Source organism: Pantherophis guttatus, chromosome 3 (genome assembly GCF_059756535.1).
Source record: "Pantherophis guttatus breed Tessera chromosome 3, ASM5975653v1, whole genome shotgun sequence".
NCBI classification, from domain to species: Eukaryota; Metazoa; Chordata; class Lepidosauria; order Squamata; family Colubridae; genus Pantherophis; species Pantherophis guttatus.
In genome coordinates this window covers 40,971,113-40,994,979 of record NC_142065.1, presented here as the reverse complement: position 1 = coordinate 40,994,979, position 23,867 = coordinate 40,971,113, and the positions used below count along the sequence as shown (strand labels likewise).

The following is a 23,867-nucleotide window of genomic DNA, read 5'->3' as shown; positions in this document are numbered from 1 at the left end:
AAGAGCTTGAAAGATCAAATAATGATAAAAGTTGGAAGAAGTAATTTAAACCATCAGCATTCAGTACAGAGAATGATGGTCATTGCTATTTTTTTTTCTTGCAAGCTAGACTGAGATTGATAATATAATCTTCTAACATTGTATTTAATATTACCTTTGTAACATCCATTACACCATGAACTAGACAGAAAAGAAGAGTGAGACTTATTGGGGGCAATCTGCATTAATTACTCAGTTAATAACTGTCATCTGCCATTCAGAAAAGAGTTATTATAATCAAAGAGAAAGACCATGGATTGTTTATATTCTCAGTGAGAAAAAGATGTGTCCATCATGGCTTCTTCATATTTTTCAAAGTAAATCCAAGACATTCTGGTTTGCTACTGATTTACTCTACTTCCCCAGAAACTCCAGTCAAATTAACCTAATGATCCCAAGATCAACCTGATGAATGGGTGGGAAGGATATATGCTATGATTCTGGATAGATATTCATTGAATATTTGGATTCCACACAGCTAGAATTTTAAGCATTTGTGGACTGAATCAATTCAGCCTTGTGAATCCTTCAGCACAAACTTAGGTGAAAATATTGTGGAGGTGGAGAAGGAATGCAAACTACTGAAGAAAGTTGAAGAAAAATAGATATGAAAGTCAGAATGACTGAAAAATGACAGGCACAAAATAAATTAGCGTAAACAAAGAACTGAGAAATGGAAGGGACATAAGAGTCTGAGGAGACACTGGTAAATAGACTATTATGAGAGAAATCAAGAAATCTTGGATAGGAGAAAAAAGTGTTTAGAGACAAGAGAAAATTCAGAATTGCCAAATGACAAACAGGTCCCATCATGCCCTGCTGTCTCGGGAGTTCTGCAAGTCCACACATCTTAAGGTTGCCAAAGTTGAAAAATATTGGGTTAAACTATGCATTTTTTCCTATAGGCTTCTAAATCTATAGGCAGCATGGAGCAAAGGGAGCTGACATAAGCCAAACTCTTGTTTAATTAGTTTGATAACTGTACAGAAAAAGAAGAATAGGCATCCTTTAGTGCCAGAAGAATGGATTTATTTTCATTTTCATTTTCAAAGGAAAGGACAAATAGCCTGCAGAGTTAAAAATATAGTTTCTCTCCCGTGGGTTAAAAATCAAAGAAAAAATCAAAATGGCTACATGTATATGCACCTTACTTTTACTATATTATAAAATTATTTAAACAGTATTTAAACACAATTCTAAAAATACAGAAACCTAAACAGATAAAGCAAAATGAAGCAAATAATAAATAAATAACTGTAGGAGCTGCACTGCCAGTTGTGTTTTTGGGGTTTGAGCTTATTTTCTAGGGGACAGTTTTGAACTTTACAAGTTTCTAGATCTATTTTCTTTGCATTAGAAAACTATTGGAAAGATTGCTGTTTCCATCATTTCAAGTCAATAGTTTGGTATGCCTTAATGATATCATCTGGATTCCTGAATGCAGAGTGAATAGCTGGGAAAAAAGTATCAGTACAGAAGCAACTTATCCCATACTTAATTAATTATAAAATAATTAGAAATATTAGAGGAAGAACACTTTTATTTGCAGAGTATTGCCTCATAATTTCCAGAGTTCTTCTCTGTTATTTAAATTAAAACTAATCTTTATTCTGGTTTATGGATGGAACCAGGAGTTCCATCGTGGTTTTTCTAGGTCATAGAAGAATAAAGGGTTCTGCAATTTAGCCATGGCTGCAGTTGGCTGAAAACTTCCATTCACCAGAATAGTTTTCCATAGCACATATGTAACCATGTGTGGCTCTGACATTCTTCTAAGTGGTGAGAATTTTACCACACATTTACAGGAAGTCCAGAAGCTAGGGAATAACAAAATTCTCCATATCACTTGGCAGGATATCATAGGCAATCTTCTTTTCAAGTGGTTTCATACACACTTTGTGGTAAGTTCCCACTAAGTCCATGGTAGAATAGGGACAGTCTAGCTTTTACTGACCTGAAGCCAAAGAATCAAGAAAATAGTCTGTTTCTACCATTATACAATAGAGCCTGGTCCAAAGAAACGATAGAGTTGTTGCATTAAGCTTCTTTTCCTAAGGTCATGACTGAATTCCATGGTTGCTTATTTTTTCCTACATACTCCATGTTCTGCTTCTTCACATTTGACAACAGACCGCCTTCTAATGCCTCTTGTATCCTGTCTTTTCTCTTGAACAGTTGATGAGCCAGCTTGTGAAAATAATGTATGTTAGCCAAAACAGATCTCATTTGCCAAGGATGTGGGGAGCAATGTTTATCATCCACCATGCCAGCCCTAGATGACCTCAACTTCTCACCAGAGTTGAAACAAAATATTTTATGAGGAGAAAAATAATGGGACTTTGTATTTGCAGATCTTTCATAAGGATGTGAGCTATCTTCATGACTAATACAAATGATAGCAGATGGTGTGGGAGACAGAGAAATACAGCCATATAGCCCTTTTTTTATTATTATTATCATTAAAGGGAGGGTCTTAATTCCAGTCTAGGAACTCAAAACATTTGAACTCTACCCAAGACGTTCATTTTTTTCAGCCAGAAATACAGCTTTAGAGATACAGTACGTAGTATGATAGCCTTACACATAAAAAAATTATTATAACAATATTAACTTCCTTCTGGTGTGAAAAAAAGAAGTTGTTTGATCGATGTGGAGAATTCCATACTTGAACATACAACTGTTTATTTTTATTTATTTATTTATTTATTTATTAATTAACAATTTTAAATCCTCAGTGGGAGACATTCACATTTTTTATATGGAATCCAGAGAATACTAATAACAAACAAAACAATGAAGATTTATTAATCTAAAGCAGGAATCATATGTACAATATCTTGGGAAAAAGTCCTAATGAACTCAGGTTTTTAGTGCCAAATAACCTTTCCTAAGACTGTGTTATACAGGAAGTACAATGTGTCACAATTTCTTAAGAACTACTGGTAAGATGACAGTCCCTGAATGAAAAACGTATCTGGCAAAATGACAAGAAACTCTTGGTTGAGTTTCAAACCCTAATTGAAATATAAAGAACTGTTAGCAAGAAACATTGAGGCAATCTCCATGCAATGCCATGAAGCAATGGGTTATGTAAATAACTACCCTGTTTCCCTGAAAATAAAACATCCCCTGATAATAAGACCATTGGGCTTTTGAACGCATGCACTAAAATAAGCCCCCTCCCCCCGAAAATAAGCCCTCCCAAAATATTTAAATGCAGAGCTGGAAATCAGGTAAGACAGCAAGAGGAGCCCCATCTTGCTCCACATGCCCCAAAATAATAAGACCTCCTTGAAAATAAGGCCAAGCACTTTTTTTGGGGTTCAAAAAAATATAAGACAGGATCTTATTTTTGGAGAAACAGTGTAGTCATAAACAAGCTCTTTCCATGTGAAGACAAACTTATGGAGCAATGTGATAATACATTGTGAGATTTATTATATTTTATTTGGTGGTCTCATTTCTGTCACATGTAAGAACATTTCATCTTATTTTTCTGTAAAATAAAAGCCAAGTTTTCAGCATTGCAGCCTGAAGACCCAAATTGAAGTAACCCATTAAATATATAAAGGTTTTTAAAATCTAATATTAGAATGGTTGGCTCATAACTTTGGAATTTCTTAAGCTGACACCTACAATGAATTTGCAGAATCTTAAACACACAGAAAAAAATGGTGCCTTTTAAAACCCACCGTTATATAGTCCAGCTGCACCTGGATACTTTGCTTTTTAATACTGTTGGGAAATGTTGCTCTTTAACTTGTTTGGCTTCCAACATCAATTTATCAAAGAGATACATGTTGTTTTGACCTGGGATGTTGACCTGGGATAATTTTGTGTCTAAGCTGTACAAAGTTGTTAGCAATGTCCTGTTCTTTAGCCATTTGGTATAAGATTAACATGTTAGCAATTCAAATCCAAGTCAGAACACATCTTGACACACACAAAGACTGTTCCTGTTGGAAGAATCATTCAGATACTTAGCATATGAAAATATTTGCCTGTTCTGCTTGCTACAATGTCAGCTAGAAAGAAATGAGAGCTGAAGCTAGGTTGATAATAGAATGCTCTTGAACTAAATATGCACTAAAATAAAATATTGTTCTTTAAGAAATCCAGAGTACTCGAGTTAGATTTTATAATATTAATTTATCATAGAAATGGCATGACATAACATCATAACATAATACAATGCATTTGCTTATTAAGGGCAAAACCCATATATTCTCTGGGAAGAGAAGTCTGAGATCATTGATCTCATTTCCTTTTCAAATATCAAGAGATTTAAGTATTTCATTAAAAATGAGCCCAATAATTATTTGCATGTTTCTTCTTGTCATTATACTTCAGAAGACTTCTTGGTGCAACTTAATATAGTGATTATATCTGAAAGCGCCTGGCTGCCATTGCCACAAAATTATATCCAAGTGTAAAGCCATAATTCCTTAAGCATCAGATACATTTCCCCCACTCTCCTTCAGCTTTGTTTCCTCAATTTTAAATCACAGAATTATAGAATGAGAAGGGACCACAAGGATCATCTGGACCAACCTGGTGGAATGTGCAGAAAACCAATTTCCTCCATCTTGTTGTAGAATTGTTGCAAGTTTGAAAAGCAGCCCATTAATCCCAGCTTCCAGGTCATTCCAGTGTGTTTGGGGATTGTTATGTGTGTTGGACCTGGTCTTTGAGTGTTAAGTGAATTTCGTTGTATGGGTATACTGTGTATACACATACAATGACAATAAAGTTGTTGTTGTTGTTATTGTTATTAAAACTATTAACTAATATTGCCCTGCAGAAACCCACTATTAATGCTCTGCATCCTGATATAGAGTCTTGAATATTGAATTTCTGAGCATTTGGTTAGCCAACCATTTATGGATCTACTTTATGACATTACTATCATTTCAGCCTGGCAATGATAATATATGTGGAATTAAAGATTGACATAATATTGAATAATCTTGTTAACAAACATTTAAAGATATAAGCCTACATATGGATTTCAAAATATTACCTTTTTAAAGTTTTCTGTATTGCCATTGCAAAACATTTTGTTGTTGATTATTGTCTTGTTAACTAGATAAATGTATCTCCTACATGCAACTATATTCATAAAATTTTAACTCCTTCACTGTTGGTATATTTACATTTATCTTTATGCAGTGTAAAAAGTGGGATACATAGCACTAAAGAAATGTGTATGGACAGGAAACTGTGAGCAGTTTGTGCCAGTCTGAGAAAGAAAATGAAAGTATTAAGGACACCAGTAGCTACCTATTCATTTCATTCATTAATAGCATTAACTTTTTTATGAAAGATTGATAATGTCTGATTATTTCACAGACATTATTTATATCCCTACAGGTATATTGGGGCCCTAGGCACAAGGGTGATCTGTGATAACATACCAGGACTAGTCAATAAACAGCGGCACTTGTGCCAGAGTTACCCAGATATCATGCAATCCATAGGGGAAGGAGCTAAAGAGTGGATTCGGGAATGCCAGCACCAATTCCGTCACCATCGTTGGAACTGCAGCACTTTGGACAGAGACCACACCGTTTTTGGCAGAGTCATGCTCCGAAGTAAGTCCCTTTATCAGTTCAGTGATGATAAGGCAGTATGAACTTCCTTCTCTTCTCTTCTCTTCTCTTCTCTTCTCTTCTCTTCTCTTCTCTTCTCTTCTCTTCTCTTCTCTTCTCTTCTCTTCCATTCCATTCCATTCCATTCCATTCTCTCTCTTCCCCCCCCCTCTCTGTATTATCTTTCTCTTTCTTCTGCTATATGCTAAATAAATAAATAGATCATTCCCTTTCTTCAATGTTGCTTTGATTTTACATCTGAGATAAAAATGTAGGGATGCTGCATTGCTTTAATTTTGTTCTTGGTCACAAAAATTTTATATCAAGTGTTGTAGTAAAACGGTAAAAATTGGTCATTATTTCTTCTTTTTCTTTTTCTACTCCTTCTTCTCTTTCTCCTCTTCCTTCTCCTCCTCCTTCTTCTTTTTCCCACTGACAATAAGATTGCTTTCTGAACCAGGCTTTTTAACTCTTTTAGAAAGCCCTCAAAGCTGCTGATCATTAGAGGAGAAAGCCTCTCTAAATCAAAGCTATTATAGAACAGTTTAGGAATAACTGATTATTCATTCCAAACTCTTTAGCCATGTTTGAACAACCATAAATTAAAATCAGCAAACTACAAAACTCAGTTAACAGTTTTTAAGGGACATTTGCAGGTTTAAATGGAAAATAAATTCACTGGAGCTGATTATGTTTATCATGTGGAGAGCTTTTGAACTTTAAGGAAAAGTTTGCAGTATGATGGAAATGTTGCAATGAGAAATTATGCCTGTTTACTCATCTGTTTACTCACAAGTCCTGTTATATTCAGTGAGATTTACTTCTATGAAGAACTGTAATCTTCTTTTAGCAGGAAACAGCCCCACTTTTTTGAGGAAAAGCCCATGCCACAGAACTGACCTCCCTGTGATGGAGGAATTCAGTTGGTGTTAGCATAGTTTTCTTAATTTTGTTTTAGAGTACACATTGGGCTCATGTGCAGAAAAAATATATATTTCATTTCAAAACACAATGAATGGGCGTACTTTGAATTATCCTTCTTTCACAGCTTTCATGCCTGAAAAAGTGTGTACATGTGTTTTTATGTCTGTATGTTTTCAACTGATGAAGCTTCTTGGATGAGAAGCAAAACGTTTTCTTCCTCAAAAAATTGCCTTTTAAAAAAAAACAACACCTTTGAGACAACTATAATCTAGATAACCGAGAATCTCCATAGATATGTTCTTATATAGTCAACTTTTCTATGAAAACATGCTCCCAATCTCTTGGCTTTCTGCAAAGGGGCCAAAACCTGTTTGTATAGCCTTATATGGGGGACACAGGGGTTCACAAAACCATGCAGCTGGTTGTCCCCATGTGAACCCCCGTCCCTCATCTGTATTAACAACTGCTAACCTCCCCATCTTGAAACTCTCCATCTTTTGTACTTTTATAATGTTGCTTTATATTTTTTTAAATTTAAAAAATTATTCTGTTTTTAATGCTTAATTTTATTGATTAAATTGTACGCTGACCAGACCCCCTCTCTGAGGGAGATGGGCAGTTAAGAACTGTGAAAAATAAATAAATAAATAAATAAATAAATAAATAAATAAATAAATTTTATGCCATCATTTGCATGCTCAAATAATGTGGGGTGATGATCTATTCACACTGTAAAAAGATTATTTAATAGAAAGGAAATCTAGATACAGCAGTCTCTTTACATCTGAACGCATTAGTTTTGGAGCTTTGATTGTCGTCATCTAGATTCTTTACAAAATAGCTTGGAGTTGGGATCCACAAGAGCTCTTTATTTCTAGCTTTAAACTGAACCAACCTTTTTCTTATTGCTATCTATATCACACTTGCATGAATGAAAATTTCCCCATTTGACACAAGGTGATTAAGAAGCAGCTGATTCAACTCTAAGCATTTGGGGGAAATAATGATTATCTCCTCCAGTCTGAGTTATAGGACAGAATCCAACTTGACTGTCCTGATGAAGAGGGAATGCTTACTTGATAGTTCAGCAGTTTTTAATGCCATTGATCATGGCAGCTCTGAAACAGCTTCTGCCTCTATCTGAGAGAATAACATTGGAAAACCACAGAACTATTTTCTAACAGGCTTAGTACTAAGACACACCTGGGTGTGGTCACTGGGGTATCTGAAGCAAGACATCACTTGCATTGATGACACCAAGCTAAATATCTGTAGATCAAGACAACTTGAACACTCCAGGTTGGGGGTGGAAAGCATAAAAAAAGATGGAAACAGGAAAGTTCTAAATCCAAAAACGAAGGAACTCCCTGCTATGCTTGGAGTTTCACACTTTAGGGTATAGTTTAGGCTATACATCAACTGCACCATTTCTGGACAGAAATAATTTGCTATGATTAGTCATACGTTGGTAATCTAAAGATTGCAATAGGTCTGCTTTTCAGACTTATCTGGAACCTACAATAATATAGAATACAGATACTGGATTCCTGCAGTTGTAATGGTATCCATATTTCATCTGTGCTACACTGTGCTACACTGGCTCTCAATCTGCTATTGAGTCACATAAAAAGTATTGCTATTAGTACATAAAGCTCTAAACAGTTCTGGGACCTTAAAATTTTTCCAAGTATGTAAGTCTCTTAAGAAATTAGGATCCTGGCAGCAACGCCAAATGAGCTTTTCCATGGTAATGTCGGATGTGTTCTCCCCTTCAATGCCAACATGTTTTGTATCTCTTTCAAAAGCTTTTTATTGTAGTTCTTCTCCAGCCATAATTCCCACTAAAGTTTTTATTTTAATAACAGGTTTTTTTCAACTTGTTTTTAATTTAGTTTTATTTTGTTTTGAAATTATTGCAAACCACTTCTGGATCTTCTATAATACAAAACAGCATAGACATGTTTTAATAAGTGATCTGCCTTTAAAAGGATATATGTTAACATTTTTTTCTGGTGTTTCTGCTACTAGTCATAGAATTTTGGTTTAGTTAGAGTGTGCAGGTATTAAAGGTCAGGGAATACTCTGTAAGACGGTGCTTCTCAAATTTGGCAGCTTGAATTTATGTGGACATAACATCCAAATTAACTATCTGGATTTGGGATGCATGGGTAATAGAAATGGGGAAATAGCCAAATCTTCTGAAAAGAGATCTCCTTGGTTTCCCTTAAGGCAAATAAAATGCAGTCTGTGCTTTGAATGAAACTGATTATATATAGGCTGTTCTTGCAGAATACAGTGGTATGTTTTTTATTTGCTGTTGCTTTTATAACCATTGTAAAATGAGGTGCAAATTTAGAGAAGATCTATAAAATATAAAGCAGTAGTCTTTTGCTAGATGGGGATTTGCAAAACAATTTAATGTTTCTGGAAGAAGTACTTCTCTGTTTTTCTAAGCAAACATCTGCTTTCCCCCCAGTCCCAGATGTGAATGAGTTGGTATAATAGTTGCTCACATTCAAAGAATATAGTCTAAAATCAAGCAGCTTCTACAGTGATAATAAATAAGCAAGGGAAACCCTTGAAAACTGTAATACAGAGCCCATGATGGTTTTCTTCCATATAATGTCCTTCAGCTGTGATCAGATTATAATTCTGGAATTTATAAAGTCCTCCCAACCTACCTGAAAGGCACTGATATAGAAGCAGTACAAACTGAAATACCTAAATTATCAGTTCCAAATGCATAAAAAAGAAATGAAAATAAAATCTTTAATTGCTTAGCCAGAACATTTTTTCCTAATTAGGACTCACACCCTTGAAAGTCACGCTTCTTTTGTAAGATAGTACATAACTAAAAAGTTTTTCCATTTTCCAGAATGCCATTTTTCTGGCATTCTGACCAGATGAACTTTTTTCAATAAGTTGGGTTTAATTCTTCTTTGGTTTATCCACTGCTAATCCCTCTTTTGATCCAGAAAATATTTTAGAATATTTGCTTGGCATGCCTTAGTTTAGCTTCTCCTAGAATATGAACTGATAGTTCATTAACAATACAAGCATTATCTCAATTATGCTTTAGCTGATAAAATGAGTATCTGTAGTGCTACTGTTCTGTCATATTTTCAGGTTCCTCAAAAATGTTTTCTGTAGTCAGCAGGTTATCTTTTTCTCTTCTTGCTACTTAGGAGCCTTTTACTTGGAGCTGTTAGGAACTGAATATTGATGGGAACGGCTTTACTTTTCAAATAAGTATTCTATTGTTGAGATATGTATATCTTCCAATTGAATCATCTGTTATTCTCTTAACGCATCTCTTATTTTGGCATGTAAAGATAAAGCATCTTGTGTCCATAGTTCCATTGATTTCTAACCATTCAGTTATTAGATGGATTAAAAATACCATAGGACACCCACACAATATACAAACTTATGTGCTCTTTTCAAAACCCTCTACTGTTTCCTGACTCACTCATGTTTATTTCTTTTATCTATATGGCAGGTAGTAGAGAAGCAGCCTTCGTCTATGCAATCTCCTCAGCTGGAGTTGTATATGCCATCACCCGGGCCTGCAGCCAAGGGGAGCTGAAAGCCTGCAACTGTGATCCCCATAAGCGGGGCCGCTCAAAGGATGACAGAGGGGACTTTGACTGGGGGGGCTGCAGTGACAACATCAATTACGGCATAAAGTTTGCAAAGGACTTTGTGGATGCCAAAGAGAAAACAGTGAAAGATGCCCGTGCTTTAATGAATCTGCATAACAATCGTTGTGGCAGAACGGTTAGTAATACCAACCTTAGATTGGAGGGAGGCAATTTTTTGTAGCATAGGGCTACAATATGAATGAATGAATGAATGAATGAATGAATGAATGAATGAATGAATGAATGAATGAATATAGAGAGAGGGGGACATCTAAAAGCCACCAAAGGGTTGACTGATAGCATGTCAGCATCATTGGCAGATGGATTGGGCTGAACTTTTTTACTTTGATGGGTATGGTATTTAAAATGAATAATTGGAACACTGAAATTTGTTGGAAAGGTGAAAATGAAACAAAAGAAAGCCTTCAAAATAGTTTTACTGCTAAAGCCCACTAGCATAATGTGGAGATAATATTATACTTAGAGAGAGAAACAAATTGTCCAACACGGTCTTAGGGATTATATAACCATTCCTAACCATTCCTATATAACCATTCATTATCTTATGCTTTGTAGCATTTATAATCAACCTATGAACTTTTCAGACAAGAAAAAATAACAGCATCACCAACTTCACAAAGGCCTAGGAATTTGTTAGGAACTGGAACTTTGAACCCTCTTCAGATTCTTAGCCACATTCAAATAATTTTCAGTTCACTTTGATTAAAAGGTCTGGTACTATCAATGTCTAAATAGAGTATAAATAAAACAGGGAAAGAGAAAGAGGCAGCTCAAGGCAATAACTGAGCTTTCTACTTCTCTCTCTCTCTCTCTCTCTCTCTCTCTCTCTCTCTCTCTCACACACACACACACACACACACACACACACACACACACCAAATAGGAAGTTTTTAGCACCAATAGCTGCAACTTCAGTAAAACCAACATAAGATATTTATTGCATCCTGGCATTATTATAAAAAAAAAACAACCCTCCCTTCATTCAAAAACTGATAGATATACCTTCCAGCAAAAGCATTTTTATGAGGTCACTGAAGGTCATTTCTATTATCTTTCAGTTAGAATGATTCTCAGCTCTAATTGACCAGATAGAGATGTATCACAAAAGAGCAGGTATAAGTATTGTTCATAGGTCTGGAAGGTCATTATTGTAACTAGCAAAATCTAAAGAGAAATACCCAGTCTAAGAAATAAAGCAGTATGTCTCAGGAACAGAAGCAGCCATTCTGAGTATTATTAAAGCAATTTTTGTCTGTTCCATCTTAGATCTGCTACTAAACCTTCTATTTCAGGCTGTGAAGCGTTTCCTGAAACTAGAATGCAAATGTCATGGTGTCAGTGGTTCCTGTACCTTAAGGACTTGCTGGCTGGCAATGTCAGACTTCCGCAAAACAGGAGATTATCTTCGGAAAAAATACAATGGTGCCATCCAAGTGACTATGAACCAAGATGGCTCCGGATTTACTGTGGCCAATAAGAACTTCCGGAAGCCCACAAAAACTGACCTTGTATATTTTGAGAACTCTCCTGATTATTGTTTGATGGATAAATCTGCAGGTAAAACAATATTTTGAAATTTTGCCTACATTGGTCTTCCCCAGTTTTAGCACCTACCTTTCAGAAGGGCAGATTTCAACTCCTCAAATTTTCAACATTGATCATGATGGTTGGGAAATTCTTGGAATTAAGATTTGCAAATCTGGAGAGTATCCTGTATAGGAAAGAGTGACTTAGACACTAACATTGTAGGAAGGATTCCTTGTCTTCAGAATTCCTATCTGGATAAAAATTCCCATGGAAATTAGCATCTGAAGTGTAAAGTGTGTATATCCAGGAATTTCAATTTTACTTCCAGTTAATGTTGAATTATGAGGAAAATTATACTTGCAAAATGTGGTTGAAAGAGTAGGATTGATATCACTTTGTTGCTCCTGCTACCTGATCACCTTATCAATATTACTCACCAATATTTCTTATTTCACACCTTGCTTGAGGCAGGAAATTATACTTGAACTAATATATGTAGAATTGTTGTTAGAAATTATAGCTAGTTGTTAGAATTTATTCAGACCAGATTTCAAACCTTACTGTATTACTACTAATTTAAGTGAATTTCTAGAATTTGCTCTTATAAATTCTGTTAAAAATGAATTCTATAATTCATTTCAAAAAGTGACTTCAATTCTATGTTTTCCAAGATACAATGCCAACATCATGCAAGCTTAAATAAAACTATTCTTCTTTTCTTACAGGTTCCCTAGGAACTGCTGGTCGTGTGTGCAACAAGGTATCACGTGGGACTGATGGATGTGAAGTCATGTGTTGTGGAAGAGGTTATGATACCACTCAAGTAACTCGAGTTACTAAATGCGAGTGCAAATTCCATTGGTGTTGCGCTGTTCGCTGCAAAGAATGTGAAGACACCGTAGACATTCACACGTGTAAAGCACCAAAGCGTGCAGAATGGATTGATCAAACTTGAGACAGTGCTGGACAGATCCAGAAAAGGAAAGGAAAGCTGGTGCTGTGTCACCTGTGGGCCTGAGAATTCTGGGAGTTATAGTTCAACTGCATTGCATTTATTTAACTCATTCTGAAAAAACAAAGAGAAGATTATATTTCTCAAGGGGCATTAGTGGGCTCCTTTGCTCACCAAGCAGATTTTCATATCCCTACTTTTTAAAAAATGAATTAGCAAATGACAGTGAACTGTGCAGCTTTCTCTACTTGGTATTACTGTTCCAAAATGGGAGAGTGAAGTTGCTGATAAACATAGGACGTTAAGAATCAGGCTGTGATTTAGTGCCTCATTCTAAAAAAAAGTTTACACAGTAAACTATAAATACCATATGCACCCAAAAGTAGGAGAAAACAACCACAGTTTTTTTATCCAACTCGGAATAAGCACATTATTTTCATCTTTCAAACAGAGATCACCATGCCTGCATTATGGACACCAGCTGAAAAACAGCAACTTTGTGTAAAAGGACTTTCATTATATTTCCTCTCCAACTGAAATTAAACTATGGAAATATAAAATTGTTTTCAAAAAGAAAATCAATTCTACAGAGGGGAAAGAATAAAAAAAAGGTGAAAGAAAGTTGAGAGTATGTGTATGTGTCTGGACAAGTTGTAGGTTCTAAAAGAAGCTAATATAACATTTGTTTAAAATAAATCTACTTATTATATGCATTGCTTTAAATGCTTCAGATAAACAGCATACAAAAGTATTACCAGAAAAATTTTCTCTTGGATTTGGTGAATTTCTGCACTTACATGGCTAATTCATGGCTAATTGGGTAAGTGATGGGGTAAGTGATGGATAAGTCTAGTTCTTCATTGTTTCAACTCTGTCAACTCTGTGTTTTTTGACCACTGAATCAAAGAAACATTCTTGAGAAATAAGACATCCTTATAACTTCAAGATAACCACAAATATCTGCAATCATGGTTTTTATAACTTCTTTTCTTTTCTTTTTTTGGCCATGTCTCATTGTGGCCATTCTGATATTCTACCTTTTCCCACAGCCTGACAAGCTGTGTTTGGGCCTCCACTAAGCTTATCATGTACAACCACTGTCATATCCTTGGCTTCCTTTTGCTTCTAGAACCTTTGGAATGGAATAAAAAAAATCAGCTCAGAAGATTAAATCTCCGGTCCCAATGATCATCCCAGATTGGATCTTGCCAAAAGAAACCCCAAAATCAGTCTCCAATATTATTACTTTGGAAATCTCACAAAAGCACACAAAAATCCAAACATAATCTGATTATCTTTGGACCAGCTGATCCAGAATTCAGCAGCATGCAGACTTTTGAGTGTCCCATAGTTCACCCAAGTAACCTCTGCATGAGCTGCCCTGATTTCTAGTTGCTTTCTGGGTGCAATTCAAGTGCTGGTTATCATTTTTAAAGTCCTACATGGAACAGGGCTAGTTTATTTGTGGGACCACCTCTTCCTGAGGGTATCTCCCTGAGGCCTGTCCTACTAGGTTAGATAGATGGGTACAATCCAGATCCCCTCCCTTAAATATTTCCACTTGATGCCACTTGATGGGACCTTGGAGCTGCACTTTCTCAGTAGTTGCTCCAGCCCTTTGAACAGCCTCCCACTTGAGATCTGAGGGATCTCTTCCCTTTTAGCTTTCTGGAGGACTGTCCAAGACCTGGATTTTCCCCAAGCCATTGTAGTAAGATAGGGTTGATCTGTTGAGACATTTAGTCTGCCATTGATGGAGGAGTGTATCTTTGTTTTTAACTACATCTTATGGATTGTTGTGACTTACCTAGAGTCATTGTATGAGATAGGCAACCACATAAGTCCTGTAAATAAATAAATAAACTCTAATCTATGACCGGATTCGACTCCATTGGGTCTAGCTGCTGATTTATGTCCTATAAATGTTGATCATTCGGGTGATACAAGAGTTTATATTCAGACTCTTCTGCCCCTCCGACATGTCAGATGATGGTATGCAATGGTAAAAATTATATGTTTGGAAATTATTAAAGTCCTTAGCCATAAAATATTTATGAAAGAAACTGTACTACGTTGACTTCAAATTTGTAACAGAACTCAGGATTTTAAAATCCATTTAGCTTCATCACTTTGCTAATTAATTATTTTAAAGCACTATGGTACTCCCATCTCAATTTTACTAGGATAATACAAAATATTTGTAAAAGTGCTTCCTTTCTATTGCCAATCCCATGTGTATGCAAATGTCCTAGAAATGTCCTTGATATAGCAGTGCTAAATCTCCTTACTTCAACATTTACAGGGACATGAAAGTTAGTTAAAAGTTTTCTTATATATTTACCTAGGCAGGGCACAATACAGCCATAGTCAGACTAAATGAATCTGTGTACCTCTGTTAAGAAGCAAGTTCCAATGGGAATTATACCTAAGTAAAATGTATACAATATTTATATCTTACTTCAGGTAATGTAATATTAGATAGTGTTAATAACATTTGATGATGCAAAATACTCAACCATTTGTAAAACGTTCCAGTTTTAATCCACAGCATTTCCAAGCAGGGCTACGAAAGGCAATTGAAACCCTAGAGAGCAACTGCATATTATGATGAGTCCTGGACTAGATAGACCTGTCATGTAGCAGAGGCTAAGACTGTTTTCTATGCACTAATTCCCTACTTTCAAATGGCTGCTTTTTCTCAGAAGCAGGAGGATTGGAGATAGTAGCTTTATGGAAGCAAAACAATCCAGAATTTAGAGAAAAGTTTGTCTCCTGTCTGGGAACAGTATCTAAAATCAACAGTGCATTGACCTTAATGAAAATTATCAGCACTGTTAACTTCTCTGGTGCTCTGGTTGGTAAATAAAACCCTATGCTTATTTATAGTCCCACATTTTAATCTGAAAACAAGCTTTCCCATCTTCTGAAAGATATTTTTTATATGTATTTTTAGGAGGTGTAAAGGTAAAACTTTGTAGTTTTCAGAGTGCTGCAGATCTGTTGCTGTTCTCACTGTTCAAATTGAAAACAGCAGGATCATTTGGTAAGTTCTTGTCAGCCGAGAATGATTAAACGGCAGCTATATATAAGAATAGAATAGAATAGAATAGAATAGAATAGAATAGAATAGAATAGAATAGAATAATAGAACAGAACAGAACAGAACAGAACAGAACAGAACAGAACAGAATAGAATTTTATTGGCCAAGTGTGATTGGACACACAAGGAATTTGTTTTGGTGCATATGCTCTCAGTGTACATAAAAGAAAAAATACATTCATCAAGAATCATAAGGTACAACACTTAATGATAGTCAGTGGTGGGTTCACACCGGTTCTATAGAACTGGTAGTAAAACTGGCAGGAGGCTCCACCCACCGACCCCGATGTCATCAAAATGCTTCTGCGAAGCGAGCGTGCTTACCTGGGCCCGCTGCAAACCGATAGTAAAGGTAAGTAGAACCCACCCCTGATGATAGTCATAGGGTACAAATAAGCAATCAGGAAACAATCAATATCAATATAAATTGTAAGGATACAAGCAACAAGGTTACAGTCATATAGATTTACTAAATAGTTTGACAGTGTTGAGGGAATTATTTGTTTAGCAGAGTGATGACGTTCAGGAAAAAACTGTATAAAGCAGGCTTCCTATATGACATTCACCTTTTAAATCTCTTTTTTAACAATTAAGAAAAGAGATCCTCATTAGATCATCCCCTATGAAGTGGTCTACTGAAAAGCTGCCAAAGCTATTGTGTGCCTGAAAAGGGATGTTCACAAGAATGGAATAGGTCTAAAAAATGTTAAGATTAAATGACACACAGGTTTCCAGTATATATTACAGAAAATAGCAGAAGACCCGAGAACATCATTCTTTGCTTCCATAGCAACAAGCAGCTCAACTTTGAAAATGCCCTATCATTGCAAGGTCATAACTTATATTCTTTTATAGCATTGTATTGCCTATGAAAGCTTTGATTATGAGACTGCATCGCAGGCAATATGAACAAGATGAAGTTTGAGGTATTAAAAAAAAGGAGACAGTATCAGTCTTGCATTTTTACATTCAAAGACTTTCTCACATTTATATTCACTCTGAGTAATACTGCCTTTAAAATTCCTTGGCCTATTTTTATCATGTTTTCATTGGAATCTGTAATACATTTCTACATTCCATAGTTGATATTTCAAAACTGTTCTTCACCTGTCCTGATTATCTTTGCTTGGCCTACATACGCATAATAATATTTTGTTTTATTTTTATTTTTAATTTTCCCTCCTCCTATTTTCCCTACAACAAACAACTCTGTGAGATGAGTTGGGCTAAGAGAGAGTAACTGGCCCAAAGTCAGCCAGCCAGCTTTCACGACTAAGGTGGGACTAGAACTCATGGTCTCTTGGATATAGAGGTACTTCTTTAGAACATTCTAAAATATTTCATGTACATTATCTCAGCCATTCTTATAATCAATAATGTAAGATAGAACAATGTAAGATAGAAAGCAGCAGCTTAAGAAGAAGTTGAAGCTAAGGGTCTGCAATTGGACAAACCATTACAGAAAATTCTATATCATTAAAAGAACAGAAAAAGGATATAAATTATGTTTTCCATAACCATTGAGGCTCTACTTCCATTGCCATTAAACATTTTTAAACTCAGAATAAGTGTGAGTTAGCATTATTACACCAAAAAGCTAAATTCTAAATAAAATATGTATGACATATATTTAAACTACAAGAAATAATAAATATATATCACATTCTAAACTATTTTTTCTGCCTTCTACATTCTCCCTTAAACTATTTTTATAACTTTGACAAGTTAAAGAACATATACTGTTTGGTTAATCTGGTGTTTTATAAAATTTGCAGTAAGAAAATCAAGAATTGAAATTGTCTTCCCTTCTCATGTTTCTACGTAAAAATCCTAATATAATAAAGTAAGGATATATTGATCATTAATTTGTGACAATTAACCATGAAACATATGATGACTATATACTACCTCTGTCATATGCCTCTAGATATTATTTGCTGCTGAGGAATGAAGTAGAAAATAATCTTTCATTGTATTTTGCTTATGGATTTAGCCTAAGCATCTCATTGTCCACTGGTGGACTAACAGCTGTTTATTTATTCTTATTATTTAGGGATATTGCTTGCTTCATTTTTCAAATTGTCTCCCAGTATTCCCGTTACTTGAAGTATCTCTACCAAAAAACCCAATGTCAACATTTATATAATCATTGCATTTCCAATTCTTCTATTTATTTTCCCCACTTATTAGTTTAATATGATGAAATGTAATTATGTAGTCAAATTATAATAAAGTTACATTCATTCATGAAACTGCAATAAAATCCTCTTTGGAAATAATTCAACAGCAACATTGATGACAATTGCAATATATTTTGTTCCTCTGGTTTAAAGTAGCCATGTCTATTACAGCCAGGAAACAAAATCAAATCATTCATTAAGACAAAAATGCCACAATGCACCAGTTTCTCAACATCATTCAATATATCTGTCCTTCTGACTGAGATCATGTGATCTCAATTAAAATCATGAAAATCAACATCTTCATTCATGATTAATTGTCAGACTGTATTAATTTTGTTTGGAAAACATATCAACAATTTTAAATAGTTAAAAATACAGTTAATCCTCGACTTATGATCACAATTGAGACCAAGATTTCTGTTGCTAAACAAGACAGGTGTTCAGTCAGTTTTGTTCCATTTTACAACTTTTCTTCCACAGATGTTAAGTGAATCACTGCAGTTGGTAAATTAGTAACATGGTTGTTAAGTGAATCTGGCTTCCCCATTGACCTTGCTTTGCAGAAGGTCACAAAAGGTGATCATATGGCCATGGGACACTGAGATTGTCATAAATGTGAACCAGTTGCTAAGCATCTGAATTTTGATCAAGTGACCACAGGGTGAAATCTACTTACCTTCCCTACTGGTTCAGAAGTGTGCTTGGACCTTCTGCACATGCGCAAAGCCTTCTGCGCATGCACAGAGGGTCAAAAACAGGTTACTTCCTGGGTAAAACCAGGAAGTAACGATGTCCAGGCAGGTGGGCAGAGGTTGGCGGAGCCTCGTGCTGCTGCTGCTACCGGTTCTCTGAACCACACTCTGCCGCTACCAATTTGGCCGAACCGGTCCGAACCGGTAGCATTTCACCCCTGCCGTAGGGATTCTGTGACAGTCGTAAATGTGAAAAATGGTCATAAGTCACTCTTTTCAAAGTTGTTATAACTTTGAACAGTCACTAAATGAATGGTTGTAAGTTGAGGACTATCTCTATATTAAGTTGAGGACTATCTCTATACTTCATGGAGAAGTCTTCTAAAATTTAGGACTTTTTATGATGATTGTTAACTGTTAAGATGGGCTATTTAAATTCTGAGAAAAATTCAGACAGCATCAACTTTTGAAATGTATCTAATACCAAAATAATGTTTATTCATCACTTCTACATTTCCTAATTATAATCAGTAATGATCAGAGGCTATAGTAACTGCAGTTCTTTTGCTTTCTTTTGTTACACCATATGCCAAAGGTATCAGCAGCTATTTTTTTCAGTTTTAAGAAACTTTGGCAAAATTCATAGCTTTCACAGCTTTAAGAGTATTCATTAAATCTATTTGATGTATATGCCTAATTAATTTAAGTATTTGAAATTAAATTGGTTCTTATGTACTAAAATTATATACTTATCCCTTGTACCAACTATTACTCATTCTTTTTTATTTTTTAAAAAAATAATCAAGAGAAGCTGATAATAATAAAACAAAAGCAAAATTGCTGCACAAAAAGTCTTTCTGGCATCCAACACTCTTTCAGATACTGCTTTAAAATGAGAAATTACTCTGCTGCTTTTTCATATTGTCTTCCAATATATAAATGTGTATTTGTTACTTGGTGTAATTGATTTGATGCTGATCAATTCATCCATGTTATTTATTTATGTATTCATTTGTTTGTTTGTTTGTCTGTTTGTTTATTACTTACTTACTTACTTTATTGTTACACTTGTATACCAGCCATCTTGCTTGCCTAGAGGTGACTTTCGGTGGCTTGCAAACATTAAAAGCCATTAAAACATTAAAGCAATAATCCATATACTCACACGTAGAAAATACTTATCCTTATCAAGTGTGTAAGTAAGAAACCTGGGAGAAATATGAGAGTATTACCATTTCTAGAGTACTTTTGACCTGAGAAAATTTTTAAATCATGTCTTACATTCCATTTTAAAATTGCAATTCTGGGATTTCTGAAAATGGCTACAGGATGACTCTGAGATTAGTCAAATGCTCCAGATGGCCTGTTGGTCGGAATGGATGTTGGCAAGTTCAATAGTACAATTTGAGCCTGCATGTAAAGTAAGGTTGGTCTTTTGAGAATATGTGGCTGCAGTTCTGGTTAAGGCTGCTCCTTGTGAAGGTTTATTCTATGCACTAGAGCCTTGGACAGGTAGTAGAAGAACTTTGCATAACGCTTGCTGTACCAATGACTGAAATTCCTGCAATCATCCAGAAAGTGTTATACAAATACCAAGCATGATTTGTCTCTCCCGTCTTCTGGTTCAAGTTTATGTCAAATCTGGATAAACTGCAGCCAGGTGCCTTCATCTTCCAAATCCTTCCAAATGAGACTGCTAGCCCACAAGCTTGCTGCTCCCTTTCCAAATGGCATTATTGGAATTTTTGTAGGTGAAAGGAGAAGTTGAATTTGGTCCAGAGACTTTCAAACCTGTCCTAACAGACATGTTCATCAGCACTGAGATCTAATCTATTGGAAAGAACTCCCTTAATTTATCTTCATTTTATTGCCCTACCTGCCATCAATTTAGAATTTAAGCTGCCCTCCATAACAAAGCAAGGCTTTCCTCTGCCCTAGAGGGAAATGTTTACTCAGTGGGCTGGAAAAGTTAAAACTGTTGACGGGGAATGGGGATAGCCCTATTGGGAAGATCCTTCGGTCCAGAATGCCAGGCCTTACACCGCTTCAAGATGACCTGATGAATAACAAGGCATAACCTAGACACAAAGGGAGAGGGGGAAAGGGGGGAGGGGGAAGGAGGAAGGGGGAGGAGGAGGAGGAGGGGGGAGGGAGGGAGGGAGGGAGAAAGAGAGTTTTGATTTGCCATAAGTATTAGACCAGGAATATTTCCTAACCTTGTGTAACTGTGTACATTCCACAAGCAATAGAGAAAGACGCAGCTTAGTTTTTGGGGAGGAAAATAAGAAAAAAGCTGATTGGTGGGTGGATCAGCCTCCTGGAATATCCCTAATCAGCTGTTCCCAGTGGTGAATTTTAGCAACAGGTTCCTTGGTTGTGGGCTCTGTGCCTTGCTTTTTTTTCTGCCTCTGAAAGCCTCCGAAACAGAGCTTCAGAAAAAAAGGCTTTTTTTCTGAAGCTCTGTTTGGAGGCTTTTTTCTGAAGCTTCTTTCAGAGGCTTTTATTCTGAAGGACTATCTTGTATTCTGTTCAATCTTATTTCTTTGGTATTGGTATGTAGATTAACCTCTTCTGATCTGTTGGTTATTGTGTCATTCTCCAGATTTGTTAGCATAGTTTGGTTAGAACCTTTACTGATCTTCTTTTGTTGCTTGCCATATTATTTTAGATAAAAGCCTTTCTGAGGCTTTTTTTCTGAAGCTTCTTTCAGAGGCTTCTTTCAGCCTCTGAAATCTCCATTTGGGAGGCTGGGTGGGGGTACATTCGGAGTATAAGATGCACCCAGATTTTCACCCTCTTTTTTGGGGAAAAAGGTCTGTCTTATACTCTGAAAAATAGAGTATTTTAAACTGTTAGATGAGACAGTCAAAAGGACAAATCTTCTCTCTCTTTTGGTAACTCCAATAACCAGAGCTTTCTATGTGCTTTTTTACATAATTTATCTACTGCACTCATTTTTCCACTGAATGTGCACATTTCTCTCTTAAAAAGCAGATGTTTTCTATCTAGTGCTGCGTTTAAAAAGGGATGAGTCTTGTCAGGGATTCTCTGTTCTACTCAGATGGCCTTCCTAAATTATGCCTATTAAGTGATCTAAAACAATCCCCACTGAAGATCATGTTCTAATAATCTTCATTTTTCACATGTCTGACATAAGCAGCCAGTGGGGGGAGGTTAATTGGTTTAAGGATGGATCACAAAGAACTGGGACAGAGCACTTGGAGAGTGAATTATGACAGGTCTATCAGAAATACACACCTACTAGGTAATTTAGCATGCAGATGCAAGTTTTCTGAATATAGCATGAATGAATTTAAATATTAGTCGCAGCCCCAACAATTCTTGGTAATATGCCACCTTTATACCATTAGTTTGATAGTAATGAAGAAGTATAGGTAGTTCTTGAGTTACAGCCACAAATGGGATTGGAACCTCATCATAAATCATTGCAGTCATAAGTTGAGTCAGACACAATTTTGTGACAATTTTTATGATGGTCATTACAAGTGTTAAGGAATCAAGCTTCCCCAATGGACGGTTTTACCAGAAATCAGAAAAAAAAAAAGAAAAGAAAAAGAAAAAGTTGCAAATCATGATCACATGACCGTCGAGTGCTGTAACAGGTCATAAATGTGAGCTGGTTGCCAAACAACCAAACTGAGATCACATGATCACGGGGGTAGTACCATGGTCATAGCTGCAAGTTCAAGTTGTAAATCATTGTTGCCAAGGCTGTCATAACTTTAAACCATCATTAAATTCGTTATATTCGTTATATTCATTAAATTCGAATAATAAATAAATGAACAGTCATAAGTTGAGGACTACCTCTATAAGCAACTTATCCCACCCTTATTACTTAATAAGTAACTCAAGGTGACAAACATGCATAATAATCCTTTCGCCTATTTTCCCCACAGCAATAATCCTATGCCTTTTACAGAGTGATACATAGAAATTGATATATGAATGCTTTTGCAACCCTCTATTTATTGTTAGTAAAAGCATCAGTTATTATATAAGATAAAGGCAAATTTTTAAAATGGTGAACTTCTATCTTCAACATTGTGCATAAGCTTCAGGTAGCCCTCGACTTATGACCACAATTGAGCCCAAAATTTATGTTAAGTGAGACATTTGTTAAATGAATTTTGTCCCATTTTAAGACTTTTTTTTTGTCACAGTTATTAAGTGAATCACTGCAGTTGTTCAGTGACTCTGGCTTCCCCATTGACTTTGCTTATCAGACGGTCACAAAAGGTGATCATATGATCCCGGGACACTGTAACCATCATAAATATGAGCCAGTTGCCAAGCATCTGAATTTTGATGACCTATCATCACAGGGATGCTGCAGAGGTCATAACTATGAAAAAAGGTCATAAGTCACATTTTTCAATGCTATTGTAACTTTGAACTGTCACTAAATGAATTGTTGTACATTGAGGACTACCTGTATTACATGAAACCATGCAACTATTTATTATGTTAACTACAGTTAACATAACTGTACACAATCAGTGTGTGGCCCACAAGATAATATAGACATTTTGAAGTAATAAAGCTCTGAATTTTTGGATGTTCTTGTTCAAGGCCAGCAGTAACAAATCTGCACCCCTAAACAAAATCCTTGATTCCAGAGTTTCTCTAAAGGGTAGTGATGGCAAGCCTTTTTGCCATCGCGTGCCAAAAGCGGGGGGGAGTGTGGAGGGGTCATGTGCGCACATGCCCACACCCATAATTCTATGTGCCCCACCTATGAGCATGCGCACGCTCCCCACGCTTTTGGCACACGATGGCACGGTGGGCATGGTAGGCCCGTTTTTGTCTCTCCCCAGGCTCCAGAGGCTTTCTAGGACCCTGGGGAGAGCAAAATCGGTCTCCCCCTCCCAGAGGGTCTCCGGAGGACTTTTGGATGTTGGCAAACGGGCCATTTCCGGTTTCTGGAGGGCCTCCGGAGGGGTAGTGAAGGCCTTTTTTGCTCTACCCAAGGTGAAAAAGGTCCTAGAAAGCCTGGTGAGAGAGAAAAATGGGCCTCTGCCCCACCCCCACCCACCCGAGGCCCTCCGAAAGCAGGAAACAGCCCGTTTCCCTACTTCCAGTAGGCCCAGAAGGCCCGAAAATCAGCCGGCCAGCCTACACATGTGTGCCAGAGGTGAGTTTACATGCCCACCTATATGGCTATACGTGCCACCTGTGG

General features: G+C 36.2%; 1 protein-coding gene across 1 annotated transcript in view; it reads left to right on the top strand.

Annotated features, from left to right (window-relative positions):
• Positions 1-14,583, top strand: part of WNT2B (Wnt family member 2B) — a 42,729-nt gene extending 28,146 nt beyond the window's left edge. Inside the window, exons 2-5 of the mRNA XM_034414297.2 lie at positions 5,410-5,630; positions 10,051-10,328; positions 11,506-11,770; positions 12,466-14,583. Of these exons, the coding sequence (XP_034270188.1) occupies positions 5,410-5,630; positions 10,051-10,328; positions 11,506-11,770; positions 12,466-12,695 (994 nt within the window). The 3' untranslated portion in view covers positions 12,696-14,583. The remainder of the gene's footprint in view (positions 1-5,409; positions 5,631-10,050; positions 10,329-11,505; positions 11,771-12,465) is intronic.
• The last annotated feature ends 9,284 nt before the right edge of the window (positions 14,584-23,867 follow it).